The sequence below is a fragment of the Dendropsophus ebraccatus genome, chromosome 6, assembly GCF_027789765.1.
Source record: "Dendropsophus ebraccatus isolate aDenEbr1 chromosome 6, aDenEbr1.pat, whole genome shotgun sequence".
Classification (NCBI taxonomy): Eukaryota; Metazoa; Chordata; class Amphibia; order Anura; family Hylidae; genus Dendropsophus; species Dendropsophus ebraccatus.
Genome location: NC_091459.1, coordinates 21,226,345 through 21,241,243, shown reverse-complemented (window position 1 = coordinate 21,241,243; position 14,899 = coordinate 21,226,345). Strand labels below are relative to the sequence as shown.

Here is a 14,899-nt window from a genome sequence, read left to right as displayed (position 1 = left end):
TACATAAGGCTGATTATGCCCTTACAGCCCTCTCTGGCTCTGACTTATTTCTGCATTCCTGCTGGACACGCCCCCTCCCTGGAAATCCGTACTGAGTGTACGGACTGTGACAGGAGGATCAGATAACAGCCCTGACACACAGAGAGAAACATAAACAAACCCTCCTCCCCCCCTCCTAGCAGCACGTTCTCCCCCTCCCCTCACAGAGGTGACTAAGCAGAGCTGAGGGTGTTGTGTGTGAGGAGCAGCGCAGGGGAAGAGATGGATGGAGGGACAAGTACCCAGTGCTTCAACAAGGAGGGACATCCCAGCCATGACCCAGCCAATGTACTGCATGAGGGAGAGTGGGTGAGTCACTGAGGGGAGGACTACAAGTCCCAGCAGAACACAGCTGTAGTCCTTCCATAGTATATATAACATTCACTATCAGATGTCTGCAGTAGGTGCCCCCACCTCCATGGCTGACATTATCCTACAGTGTAATGAGAGCAGATGACTGTATCTAATCCCACTGTGTGTGATACCATCTGCTGGGGCTCTGTATCTAATCTTACATTGTGATACTGTATGCTGGGGCTCTATCTAATCCTCCTATGTGTGATACATCTGCTAAGGTGCTGCTCAGTGAATGGAGGGACCCAGCCAGGGAGATGAGGGATAGGCCACGCCCACTTTCTCTCAGCCAGGAGAAAAATTCATTTATCCCTCTGAGCCAAACAACTGGGGATATCTGAGCGAGCGTACATGCTATCAACGCAGTTTAGGGCTCTTTTTAAAAGGTAACACGGAGGCTTTTTATTTGAGGAATTTCATTTTTTGGCTACTGAAGTTATAGTTGCGCTTTAAGCCATGCCATTTTAAGGACTAACCCATGCTCTTTGTGCTATTATAGTTACCTGCACAGGAGTTTCCAAAATTCCAAATCCTAAATTCTCAGAAATAACAAATGCTTTTGTGATCCAAGTAGTAATGGTATCTGGTACAACCATGTCTTTTCGAATAAAAGTTTTTTGTCTACAAATAAATGAAAAACAAAAATCAGTGCTTTTACATCGTGGGTCACACATACTGACTTTTCCCCCTTAGCTTTTCTTTAGTTGAGTTAAGAGCTCCAATTTCTCATGAAATCAGTTCAACACAATATCACAACTAAGGATGAGCGAACCGGCTGATGTTCGGGTTCGTATGAACCTGAACTCTCGGCTTCTGAATCCCGCTGTCTGCCCGCTCCGTGCAGCGGGTAGATACAGCCTGAGGACTGCCTGGAAAACTGGGATACAGCCATAGCCATAGGCTGTATCCCAGTTTTCTAGGCGGTCCTCCTGCTGTATCCACCCGCTCCACGGAGCGGGCAGACAGTGGGAATCAGAAGCCGAGAGATCAGGTTCATACGAACCCAAACCTTAGCCAGTTCGCTCATCCCTAATCACAACATGCCATGAGAACATTTCGAGAGGCCTTATTTACAGAATAATCTCTAGGAGTCGAGAGAGAGAGAGAAAGAGAGAGAGACATACAAAGCATTTAAAGCTCTGGTAATTTCATACATACATATCAGGATATGTTAAGATTTTTTTTACCCCAAATAAATGTTCTCCCAAATCCATGTCTCAGGAAAATAAGATCTGATACGTGGTCCAGCAAAATCAACAGGATGCCAAGAGGGCAGAAAGTCTTCTCTATGGTCAAAATGTGTGTTTCTCACTGTAATGGAAATTGAGAGCCAAAATTCAAAACCATTTTGAAGTCAAAGCATAATGTATAAAAGTACAACATTTAGTAGATTTATAATTCCAGATACTTTTTCAGACATTGGAGTGTCCATTGTACTCAAGGTAGTAAGGGTCACCGTTCAAAATGATGGTCAACAAAATAAGCCATACACCATGACTATGAATTGTGAAACATTTTCCATGGATTTAACCATGTCTTCTCCAAACCAAAAGATAAAGGGTACTGTCAATTTTAATTTGTGCATAGAAGTCTAGTGTAAGTTATGAATACTGTACAGCCAAGTAAGGAAGCAAGTACAATTGAGTACAATAATTCAGAAGTAAGTCCCGACACTCACCACTTTCTTCATCATGCAATTTTATTCGGCTGGCAGTTGACGAAGGCAAATGGCCGAAACGCGTTCTGCTGTTCACACTGATGTGGTTTATGGAACCGAATAAAGTTGCATGATGATGAAAGTGGTGAGTGCCGGGACTTTCTTCTGAATTATTGTACTGGGACTACGTTCTCTCCCTTGTGCACCACCTGTATACACGGAGTGCCGCTCTGATCTTTTTCCAATTGAATACAATGACTCTTTTTTTGCCACTGATCATTTTTTACCACTAAAATTAGTTCTGGGAATGTTTTTATTTCACATAAGCATAATACGGATGAATTCCTTCCATATTAAGGCCACATGTCCCATCCCAACTGCTGGTCTGACCACCCAATCCAGCATCATAGCTCACTGTAAAGTTATGGCAAAATAATGTTCATCATATTAGCGCTGACAAAAGGAATGTCTATTGGTAATGATGGCCACAAATAATGTTCATGATCATCATTAGTGGCCGTCGTTACCTATAGACGCCCATCTTTTGGCACTAAAATGACCTCGTTGTGGGGACATAGCCTAAAGCTCTCAGTTTGAGTCATTTAGTTGCTTTTCTGCAAAATCAGTCTGCAGGTTTTCTGAGTTAGAAACATAGAGGATTGTCAGCAGAAAAAGACCACTGGGTCCATCTAGTCTGCCCTTTTAGTATTTTCTTTCTTATTATCTTAGGATAGATGTATGTTTATCCCAGGCATGTTTAAATTCTGTTATTGCAGATTTACCAACCACATCTGCTGGAAGTTTGTTCCAGGTATCTACAACTCTTTCAGTAAAATAATATTTTCTCACTTTGCTTCTCATCTTTCCCCCAACTAACCTCTCACTGTGTCCTCTTGTTCTAAGTTCTAAGTGCCAGACTATTTTTCATACTTACATGTATCATATTCATCTTCTTTCTCAAGGATGGCATCGGTAAGCACTCCAATATTACATCTCTATGGGGGGAAAACATTTATCAGAAGGACCCCAGAAGATTGTATTATATAAGAAGTAACTAGTAAACTAGTATTGAGAACATTGCTAAAATGGTTCTTTAGTTTAGTTAGTCTTACATGAATGGGCTCCCCCACTCCCTGCAAGCTCCCTGTAACAACTACATCTTAAAATGCAAGAACATATGTCCAGATTCATCAAAGGGTGTAAAATATAGACTGGTGCAAAGTACCCACAGCAACCAATCACAGCTCCTCTCTCATTTTAGCAGATCTGAAAGCTGCGCTGTGATTGGTTGCTGTGGGCAGTTTTTACCAGTCTATATTTTACACCCTTTGATAAATCTCTCCCCCCCCCCCCCCACATGGTGTTTTCTTGAAGTTACTTGTTGATAATAATTCTTATAAGATGAATTCTAAAAAAAATTTTTTTACAAATACTATTTCATTAATTCAAGCAACAGCTTATATATGCCATTTTTGTAAAATAACTTGTGTTGAGGGAGCATGCTCTATCGAGTATAGTGCTCAACCGGGCATCGAGATGCTCTCACTGCTTGAACCTCCACTTTGCATCTTGCGGTGCTTGGGTGCTCAGGTTAAAAAAAAAAAAAGCTTTTTAAGCCAATTAATAAGCTTTAAGGCTGTGGAAAAGCATAACTCATTTCCACAGAATTTACCCATGGGGGGAAATTATACTTACCATACTAGGCTCCCAACGTGCAGCATCTTCTTTCGTCTGCAATCATCCAATCAGTGTCCAAGACGGGAATTTGCTTGGCTGGGCAGAAACTGCAGAAGTCACCGATTAGCCAATTAACAGCTGTAGCGGTATCCCGTCTCAGTCACTGATTGGCTGACTGCAGATGAAGGAGCTGAAGATAGAAAATGTTGATGGGAGTCCAGGATGGTAAGTAAAGTCCCTTCCCCAACATTGCACAGTTTGGCCCCTGGGGGTAAATACGAGTACACCTAACCCCCTGGGGCCCAGACTGAAACTTTTTTGAGGTTTTAAAGTAAATTAGACCCCCTCCCCTATGACAAGCAGGGGAAACCTGGGTAAATGCTTGAGTTTCTTAAAGACTTTAAAGGGGTTTGTTACTCCAGTCGAGCACTCTAAAAATAACTTAACATAGGATAACATTACCTCAAACACCTGAAGAGGACTGGTAACACGTTTTGGAGTTATTGTATTATAGTCTCTTAGTTCATCAGACACCTACAGTATAATAAAGCAACAAAGTGGTTTACAAAAGGAGTTTTAGAATTAAAAAGATTTACTAAAGGTTACTGTATCTCTTTATGCAGTTTGGTGGTACAATATAGATTACTGGCTTTAGTATCCATAAAATTATCGCAACTATTAAAATCATTTTTTTTATTTTAGATTTTTCTAAATATAAACATACACATTACATATTACTGTACGGTACAGAGTAAACAAGGATTTCAAACACCTGATGTGTAATGAGCAAAAGATGGGAGGGAAGGGTGAGGATAGAAGCGGGCGACGTAAAAAAAAAAAAAAAAAAAAATTAAAATTTTAACCTTGTGAGGGATTTACTATATGCTGTATATAGAAAAGTAATGAACAGTTATAACTAATTACAGTACAAGGCTATGTTCACACTAGGTATTAACAACGGCCGCTGTTTGACATGCTCCTGTGGCTGATACTGCCATATGGGCTGCAGGAACATCATTTTATTTTATTTGGATTGCGGGCACATTTGAGTGTGCCTGCAATCCAACTCACCAATGAACTCTATGCAATGTACGGCCATCAGAACGGCCACACATTGTGTGAACAGAGTATGAAGGTAAAGACAGTGGAACATGAAAACTGATATTTGCAAAAGTGTGAGTTTATTTACAGTGATAGAACGGTACACATTAGTATCGTACTGTACCAGTACAAAGTCCAGCCTATGACCAAATAGCATACAGGGACCAAATATGGAGAGCCAGCGGTCCAATAGCCTAACACATCAGCGTACGGCAGAGATGACTGTGTGTATAGCAATGGTGTTACCGTGATTCAGTAGTTCTCACTGGTCAGAGTTACCGGTCGGCGGACTAATCTCCTGCGTCCAACGCGTTTCCTGCATAAGCATTCATCAGGGACAAAGCTAGGAGCTGTGTGGAGAATGGTGTCTGCATGGCTCTGATGGCGGCCATGTACTAATGTCAGTGGTACAGGTTTATATAGCCTGAGCGCGGCACGCAATCCGCCTATTCTGTGTGTCAGCTGATCCGAGAAGCCCGGTCACGTGATAGTGACGTATGAGGCTCCCGGTCATGTGCTTCTGACGTATGATGCAGGGGGCGGGCGGCCGGTCTCATAATGATGCAACTGGGATCGTGGGGAATCTACGCCCCGTTCCCGGCTAATGATATGGCAGAGTAAAATAAATGGCATCGGCATCGGTGAGTATGGTGTCTTGATGACGGCAAGTCTAGAATGCGCAGTGGTGGTAAATATATCGTAATGTTAACAGTGATCTGGAAGCAATCATGGGGATATAGCTAGGGGTATAGGGGAGTCACAGATATATAGCAACAAGGGAGCAAGTGCATGTAGTAAACAATGATACAAACGTATCTGTAGCTGACACATAGCAAATAAGTAGTGGCTGCGTACCACATATATAGCAATAGGTAGTGTCATGGTCTTACATAGGTCTATGGGCAGACATAGATATGCACAATGGCAGCTGCGTAATCCATGTTAAGCAATAGGTGGTGACATGGTGGTACATAGGTCTATGTGCAGCCAGGCAGACCTACACATGCAAAGTGTGTATCCGTAGATCCACCCACGTACCCCGTGGGCAGTATAACGCCTACATGTCATAGTTGGTCAACGGGTTAATGTATCATAGTCTTTAACTATGCATGTATCCATGGGGCGATTGGGACCCTGCCATGGTCGGTTCTTGCCACTAGATATAGTCTGTGTGTCCAATTGTATATCAGCATATGTTTGCACACATAGTCATATGGTGTCCATCTAGTGGTTCTTGTTCATACGCGCTAAATGAAGCTGCTGTATTGAATATAGTCATTTAGTCCATGCGGTTTAAGAGATCTCATTTTAAATGTCCACTCAGCTTCTTTGCGCAGAATCAGATTTTCCCAGTCACCGCCTCTCACATTAGTTTTGATGACATCAAGGACCTGAAATGAGATATGTCTAGGGTCACAATTATGTACATCTTTGCAATGCAGCCCTATCGGGGTATCTCTCCCGTGTGTCACGTCACCCACATGCTCTCTCATCCTCTCTCTTAGGGGTCTGATCGTCTTCCCCACATAATTCAGGGGGCAAGAACATGTAAGTACGTATACTACCCCTCTCGTGGAGCAATTTGTGAACTCTTTTATGGGGTAATGGATGCCCGTGGCTGTGCTGACTACTATTTTGCTTTGGTTAACAAACTTGCACATAGAGCAATGCCCGCATCTAAATGTACCCGGTGTCTGTCTGTCTAGCCATGTGCCTGGCTTCTGAATGGGTGGTAGATAACTCGCAGTCAGTCTGTCCTTAAGGTTAGAGCCCTTCCTATATGTGTTCTGCGGTTTAGATGAGATCATAGTAACTACGTCAGGGTCTCTTTGCAGGATATGCCAATATCTAGTGATGATATCTCGCACTTCATTGGCCTGGGCATCAAAGGTCCCAATAATCCTGCTGGGATTGTCATTGTTTATGTCACTCTTGGGGGTCAGGAGTGCCTGTCTGTCAGTCATGAGTGCCCTATTGTATGCTTGTCGTAAAGCTTTATTGGGGTATCCTCTGCTCTGTAGTTTAAGTCGGAGTTCGTGGGCCTGATCCCTAAAGTCTGTCAGATTGCTACAGTTCCGCCTTACTCTGAGATACTGTCCCGTGGGTATGCCCCTTTTAAGGGGGGTAGGGTGGCAGCTGTCCCACATAAGTAGTGTATTGGTGGCTGTAGCTTTTCTGTAGACTTTGGTCGCTAGGGTGCCTTCCTGATCTTTCCATATTTTAAGATCAAGGAATGTAATCTCTTGTTTGTCTGCCACATATGTGAAGTGGAGTCCAAGGTCATTAGTGTTAAGAATGCCCACGAATTCCCTGAAGAGGTCCATCGACGACGTCCATAGAATAAGGACGTCGTCGATGTACCTAAGCCAGAGCGGTATGTTTACCGTGAACCGGGATAAAACGTCATTGAAGACGATTTGGTCCTCCCACCACCCGAGGTACAAATTAGCATATGTGGGGGCACATGGGCTCCCCATAGCGGTACCCCGGCGCTGGTGGAAGGACCGCCCCTCAAATAGGAAGAAGTTGGAGGTCAGAGTGAATTCCAGTAGCTGAAGGAGGAAAGTGTTGTGAGGTTCGTACTGTCTCCCCCGTGTGCCTAGGAAGTGTTTGACAGCCAGAAGTCCCTTATCATGGGGTATAGATGAATATAATGCCTCAACGTCAAGACTAATGAGGAATGTTTCTCTATCAGACGTGATGCCGTCAATCCTTCTCAGAACGTCCATCGTGTCTCGGACATAGGACGGTAGACTCACCACAAATGGTCGCAATAACTGATCTATGTATATACTGACGTTTTGAGTGATATTATCAATCCCTGACACGATGGGACGTCCTTTTAATGGGTGTGTGCCTTTGTGGATTTTAGGTGTACAGTAGAAGACGGATGTACGTGGGTGTTTTGGGTCCATGAAGTCAAGTTCGTTGGTGCTAATCAATTTTTGTCGGTGTGCGTCGGTGAGTATCTTATGGAGTTGTTCCTGATATTTGCGTTTAGGATCAGTGGTAAGGGGGGTGTAGCAGTTTGTGTCATTAAGTATGTCAGTACACATTTTAACATACGTGTCCCTGTTCATGACTACAATGTTTCCCCCTTTGTCAGAGGGTTTGATGATAATAGATTTATCTCTTTCCAGTGACTGTAGGGCAAGTGATTCTGCGTATGTGATGTTATGTTCTATGTTTTTTCTCTCCCCTAGCATTCTCAATTCCTCTGTGACGGATTCAATGAACAGGTCTATCCTTGTGTAGTCGCCCATTGGAGGTGGCCTCCTACTCTTCGGTTTCAGGTGAGTAAATGGTCCTTCCCCCTCCGTCCTGTCCCCCTCTCTCGCTAGATCCTGCATGTCTTGAAGTAGCCCATAGTCCCTTTCCTCTATTCCCATGTCTGCACACTGTCTTCTACTCGTTTGGAGAAAATACTTTCTCCATTTAAGTTTCCTACCAAAAAGATTAATATCCTTGGTCCAGTTAAACGCATTAAATCTAACTGTGGGTATGTATGACAGCCCTTTTCTAAGGATACTCATCTCATTAATGGATAACATTCTCGAGGACAGATTGATGACCTGCATGTCGTCTGTTATTCGTCTTGTCTGTCTAGCCGGTTCCTGAGGGGGTATTGGGGTACTGTTTTGCCTAAAAAATTCTGATTGCCAGTCGTTCTTCCCTGGGTTCCTCTGCCTCTTCCCCTGGTGTATCCTCTATTCACGTTTTTGCCTCTCTGGTATGTAGTTGCCGGTCTCTCAGTATCGGAGGCTTCGTATTCAGCTTCATTTAGCGCGTATGAACAAGAACCACTAGATGGACACCATATGACTATGTGTGCAAACATATGCTGATATACAATTGGACACACAGACTATATCTAGTGGCAAGAACCGACCATGGCAGGGTCCCAATCGCCCCATGGATACATGCATAGTTAAAGACTATGATACATTAACCCGTTGACCAACTATGACATGTAGGCGTTATACTGCCCACGGGGTACGTGGGTGGATCTACGGATACACACTTTGCATGTGTAGGTCTGCCTGGCTGCACATAGACCTATGTACCACCATGTCACCACCTATTGCTTAACATGGATTACGCAGCTGCCATTGTGCATATCTATGTCTGCCCATAGACCTATGTAAGACCATGACACTACCTATTGCTATATATGTGGTACGCAGCCACTACTTATTTGCTATGTGTCAGCTACAGATACGTTTGTATCATTGTTTACTACATGCACTTGCTCCCTTGTTGCTATATATCTGTGACTCCCCTATACCCCTAGCTATATCCCCATGATTGCTTCCAGATCACTGTTAACATTACGATATATTTACCACCACTGCGCATTCTAGACTTGCCGTCATCAAGACACCATACTCACCGATGCCGATGCCATTTATTTTACTCTGCCATATCATTAGCCGGGAACGGGGCGTAGATTCCCCACGATCCCAGTTGCATCATTATGAGACCGGCCGCCCGCCCCCTGCATCATACGTCAGAAGCACATGACCGGGAGCCTCATACGTCACTATCACGTGACCGGGCTTCTCGGATCAGCTGACACACAGAATAGGCGGATTGCGTGCCGCGCTCAGGCTATATAAACCTGTACCACTGACATTAGTACATGGCCGCCATCAGAGCCATGCAGACACCATTCTCCACACAGCTCCTAGCTTTGTCCCTGATGAATGCTTATGCAGGAAACGCGTTGGACGCAGGAGATTAGTCCGCCGACCGGTAACTCTGACCAGTGAGAACTACTGAATCACGGTAACACCATTGCTATACACACAGTCATCTCTGCCGTACGCTGATGTGTTAGGCTATTGGACCGCTGGCTCTCCATATTTGGTCCCTGTATGCTATTTGGTCATAGGCTGGACTTTGTACTGGTACAGTACGATACTAATGTGTACCGTTCTATCACTGTAAATAAACTCACACTTTTGCAAATATCAGTTTTCATGTTCCACTGTCTTTACCTGCTTGAAGTAAATGAAAACCAATATATACATTAAAGAGACTCTAATTTAGACTGAACAGAGTATGAACATTGGCCGTTGTTCACACTCTAGGGGCCAGAGATAACTGACATGACAATTATTTCTGTGGCCGTACCGAACAACAGATGTTGTTTAATACCTTGTACATGGGCATAACTAGAAAGGGTTGGGCCCCATAAGAAAACTTTTGATTGGGCCCCCACTCCCCTTGCCAACTGACCACTAAGCCATCAAGTATATCCATAACTGCAAGCACTCGTCAGTAGTTGAACGGACATTTGCAAAACCAGGAAGCTCTCTCAGCCACAGGGTTCTGCAAATCACGACAGCTCAGGGGGCCCAATGTATTGCAGGAGCGGGAAACAGGGCCCCCTAATGTGGCGGGCCCCATAGCAGCCGCTTTGGCTGCTACAGTGGTAGTTACACCCCTGATCGTGTGTGAACAACGGCCGCTGTTCCTATAGCGTTTAATACAGTCCATTTTTATAAGACAAGAACGGACGTTGTTTTAATTGCCAACAATGGCCGTTCTTGTCTTACACTTTGTGATCATAGCCCAAAACTGGGTTTCACACAGTACTTTTGGCCTCATTTGGTCAGTATGAAAGAACGTTGGCAAATGTTTCCATTATAATTTGTCTCTGTATCAGTGTCACTCCTGGTTTTGATTAATATGATGACCAAAATGAGGATTAAAATAAGGCCCAAAATAATGTATGTGAACCCAGCCCTACATTACACAAAGGAGCCGTCATGAACATCAGTGCCGTTCAGGTAGAGTAATATAAAACGTTCTTACCCGTTTTGTGGTAATTTCTTGTCTATCGCCAAGTAAATTAACACTTTTATCCAAAATTGATAGTCCAACCAGTGAATTTGGTTCAGTCACATTGACCGTCAGAGAGACTGGATCAGATGGATTGGTTTGCGCTTTATTCCAAGACACCAAAATCTAAAATTGACAGAACTATTTATGACTATTATGACTTTGTTTTGTAGAATTGGTCAGACTTCATTACATACATACGGTATATTACTTAGTAGTAGATAAGTGGAATGCAATCCAACATTATTCGAAACAAAGAAGGGGAATTTAAAAAAACCTCTCCTGCCCTCAAGACTGGAAAAAAAAATCACTTCCTGCAGAACCTACAACCGCTGATAAGTACTGGAAGACTTGAGTTTTATTAATAGAAGTAAATTATAAATCTCTGGGGGTTTCTGGCACCAGTTGACCTGAATAAAGAAAAATGTTGGGCGAACAGCCCCTTTAAGTAAAATCCTGCTGTCATTCGGCTAGACCTACTGTAAGGTTTTTAGTGATATTCATAAAATTTGGGGAAAAAAACACAGTTTTTTCTTTTATCACAACTGCAGAACAGCAGTAGGGAGGCTATTCAGCAGCTTGTGGTTATGAAATAGTCCTATAGAGTGTGGAGAGTACTACTGAGGAGGGGAAGAGCTGTGGAAGTGATAATAGGAATGGGGGTAGTGATACCAGTCTGTGGGTGGGTGTGGGGCGGGCTATCTATGCGAGGGGACACAAGGTGACAGGTCGGTGTGGGTGGAACCCAAAAGAGCAGTTAATGTAATGGAGAAGTGCTATGGGAGGCAGCTATTGGGAGGAATGGGGGAATCCTGGACTGACTGGACTGACTTTATATTATTTTATACTAAGGCTGGGTTCACACTACATTTTTGCAATCAATTTTTTTTTCATGCGTTTTTTTTAAAAAAAACATAGAAAAATGGAGGCATTTGTGTGCATCCCTTTTGATCCGTTTTTCCATTGACTTCCATTATTTAAAAAAAAAGGATCAAAACACATCCCTTTTTTTAGCGTACACAAAAAAAAATGGGATGTGTTTTGATCCTTTTTTTATAGTGGAAGTCAATGGAAAAACGGATCAAAAGGGATGCACACAAATGCCTCCATTTTTCTATCCGTTTTTGCAAAAACGCAGTGTGAACCCAAACTAACCCCTTTAAGCCCCCCAACCGACCCACAGACACAAACGTACTTAAAAAATAATTAACAAAATAAAAAAATGTTTTATAATAATTTAAAAAAAAAACTTTTTCAAAGCAAAGAAATCATATGTACAAAATATTTAAACACAATTGGTATTACTCTATGTCGAAATTTTCATACTATTTAGCACTTTAGTGTTCATATACAAACAGAGGGGTCCAAGATCTGTGAACATCCGGGGGCCTATGGTACACCTAATGCTCCCCATGATTAAGAACTTTAAAAAACGGTCAGGGCCTTCCTGACTGCAGATTTTACTAAACTAAGCCCTGTCTTCTTCAATTTGGAGAGGATAGCATAAACTAGTCAAAAATATGCACATTTTTGCTCAAACTTTGTGAAAAAATTTTTGTAAAATTTTGCAACATTTCAAAGTCAAAACCAGGTATGAACGTGATAAATTACATTTCAGTAAAAATGTAAGGATATTATTCTATACCGTACCTAGCAAAATTGTAACAATATATACAGTAGTGAGGAGTGGTACACTAACATGGATCGTGGTACAGGATATATAAATACACTCTACCACATAGAAGAAGGGAGTTGACTTTTGCCTGGTGATTCCTAAAGTTTAGATCAATAGTAACGATTGGGTGGATCATTCCATATGAAACACTGATGAAGGTGGATGCTAACATATGATTCTGGTACATAAAAAAAGTGAAGCCATTGACAGCATAGTAATTATTTACCTTGTTCTCAAAGTTTGGATGGACAGATAGGGCTGTAACATCATTTAGAACCGTCCCATTATTCGTTACGTGATAGACAATCAGACACGCCTCTGGAGTCCATGAGCTTTGAGGAGTCAGAGTTAGTAGAGTAGAGTTCTCAAGTCCAAAGTAAATAATCTCTCCACGAGAAACAATCTAAAAGAAAAAAAAAGGAAAAAATGGAAGAAACATTGATATCCTTAGTTCTTCTTTATTACGGATTGCAGCAATACAAGCACCAGTCCATAATGTACTAGACCCACTGTGATCAGGAGATTCAGCCAAGGCGAGACAGTGCAGCCGTGACCTCAGCTCCTCGTCCGTATCTCCATTACAGCCGAATCCATCAATGGTAGTCTACCAGACTAGATGGACAGAGCAGGCGGCCAGGGAGTGGATCGCACTGCTGTTCGTTCCTTTCCCAGGCTATATCTCCTGATCCCCGGGGGATCTCAGCCGTGAAACTATATATTTTTTTTAAATTCTGAATTAAATAAATATTTTGTTGAAATTTTATGTTTATACCTGCTGTGTTACAGGAACAAATTAAATAAAATTCATGTTTGCACAAAAAAAAAAAAAACTTTTACATTTCCCCTGCACTTTGTTAACCTTTTAGGTGGTACCCACAAATTAAAGCAAAGTTCCTATTGTGAGCTGTTTGAGGGGTTCAGTTTTTTAAATGGTGTTTTTTATGGCAGTTTCAAGCATAAAAACTTTTTGAATCCACTAGAAAAAATTTGGGCTCTAAAAAAATTATTTTAAATTTTTTTGACATTTTGGTGGAGGTTTGATAATTTGCTGGTAAACTTTAAGGTCCTCTACAAGTAATTTCTCTAAAAAACATAAAGTAGACATTGTGAATTATGAACTCATTTAAGTGGCGTGACTATTTTCCATATAAGCAGAGAATTCCAAATTTTGAAAAATTCCAGATCTCAGGCTGTTCGTATCCAATGGTTAAGAGAACAATAAGTTACCAAATACTTTATTGTATCCACGGCTGTGTTGCTCTTTACTTCAACGGTAAATGGTTGTCCCACCTACAAAAATAAATAAACCTGTTACTAGACATACTAGTTTATAACATGTTCCACCAGTTTTGCTCCATGTGAACGGAGCCTTAGTGTGTTCTGTATGCGGATGGCATAATATGATACATTTTATGGACCATTTGACCATGTAATCATCTTGCTGCTATAATATAGGGCCAAATCTTTGTACTGTGTATTAGTGTCTTACTCATGTAAATGTAGTGCTGACAGGCAGTCTATTAAAACTTGCCTCTTGCAGGGTATACTAAGGTGTACCAAGATGGCAACTCATTGGCACCTTATAATTTCAATGAATTGTATATGTCACCAAGGTGTTTTTGTTTTTTTTATTCACATTTTTTAATTGCATGTGACATGTATTATTATCTTGTAATAAAATTGCACACAGAGGGGGGGATTTACGAAGCCTACGCCTACGCAGATTCACCCCTGACGTATGCCTTCCGTACGCACAGCTCACCAGATGGGCGGGCTGGCGGAGCTTGCGGGGGCGTGACGAGGAGGGGAGGAGGCGTGGCGGGGAGGAGGCTGGAAGCAGGTGTAGATTTCGTACATCGGGCGCAGATTTGGGCGCCTGGCTGGCCGGATTCACTAAAAGGCGCAAATCCTCCCGGGAAAAGGGGGCGGGGCCTAAAATAAATACCCTCCCCCCCATAATGTATACTTTGTTCAATAAAAAAAAAAACAATGTACTTTTACCTTTACATTCTGCTTCGTATTCTCTATGTGAAGATACATTTTATTTGGTGAGTTAAATACATCATCGACATCTATAGTATTTACACTGTCCAAAAACTCTGCCTGCAAAACACAATTTGCAATATAAAGAATGGAATTAAAAACATGTATAAATTCCATAAAATTCTACTATAAAATTTAGGAAATATTTGTAACTAATAGATGTCAGATGCCCAGGTAAAGCTATGTTTTCTGATCAGTGGTTCAGGGGGTATATGTATCTTTTTGAGCATCCTGCATATGGTCAAACCAATTATCAGCTGCAAATGGCATCCATATTGTCAATGCATTAATATTACTAAGCACTGGAAAATTCCCACGGAAATCATATCCTGGACAACATATTATAGTGACTTAATGCAATATCCTATTGTACAGGGATCAGACCCTTGGCTGGGCCCTTCGGAGAGGGATATCTGGTTAGTCCTATGACTCTTAAATGAGGCTCCACAGGCTCTTTTTTTGCATGTTTCTATTTCCTAGGGAGCAATGCACCTAGGATTTTACTGTAT

At 42.1% G+C, this 14,899-nt stretch overlaps 1 protein-coding gene across 2 annotated transcripts in view; it reads right to left on the bottom strand.

Annotated features, from left to right (window-relative positions):
* The window catches only part of LOC138795491 (CD109 antigen-like), a 105,021-nt gene that overhangs the window by 49,153 nt on the left and 40,969 nt on the right, over positions 1 to 14,899 (bottom strand). For both annotated transcript variants that reach the window (XM_069974642.1, XM_069974641.1), the window contains 8 exons: positions 14,349 to 14,450; positions 13,575 to 13,637; positions 12,574 to 12,750; positions 10,646 to 10,798; positions 4,190 to 4,261; positions 2,985 to 3,045; positions 1,581 to 1,704; positions 897 to 1,014 (listed from right to left, as the gene is read on the bottom strand). In XM_069974642.1, the coding sequence (XP_069830743.1) occupies positions 897 to 1,014; positions 1,581 to 1,704; positions 2,985 to 3,045; positions 4,190 to 4,261; positions 10,646 to 10,798; positions 12,574 to 12,750; positions 13,575 to 13,637; positions 14,349 to 14,450 (870 nt within the window). The remainder of the gene's footprint in view (positions 1 to 896; positions 1,015 to 1,580; positions 1,705 to 2,984; positions 3,046 to 4,189; positions 4,262 to 10,645; positions 10,799 to 12,573; positions 12,751 to 13,574; positions 13,638 to 14,348; positions 14,451 to 14,899) is intronic.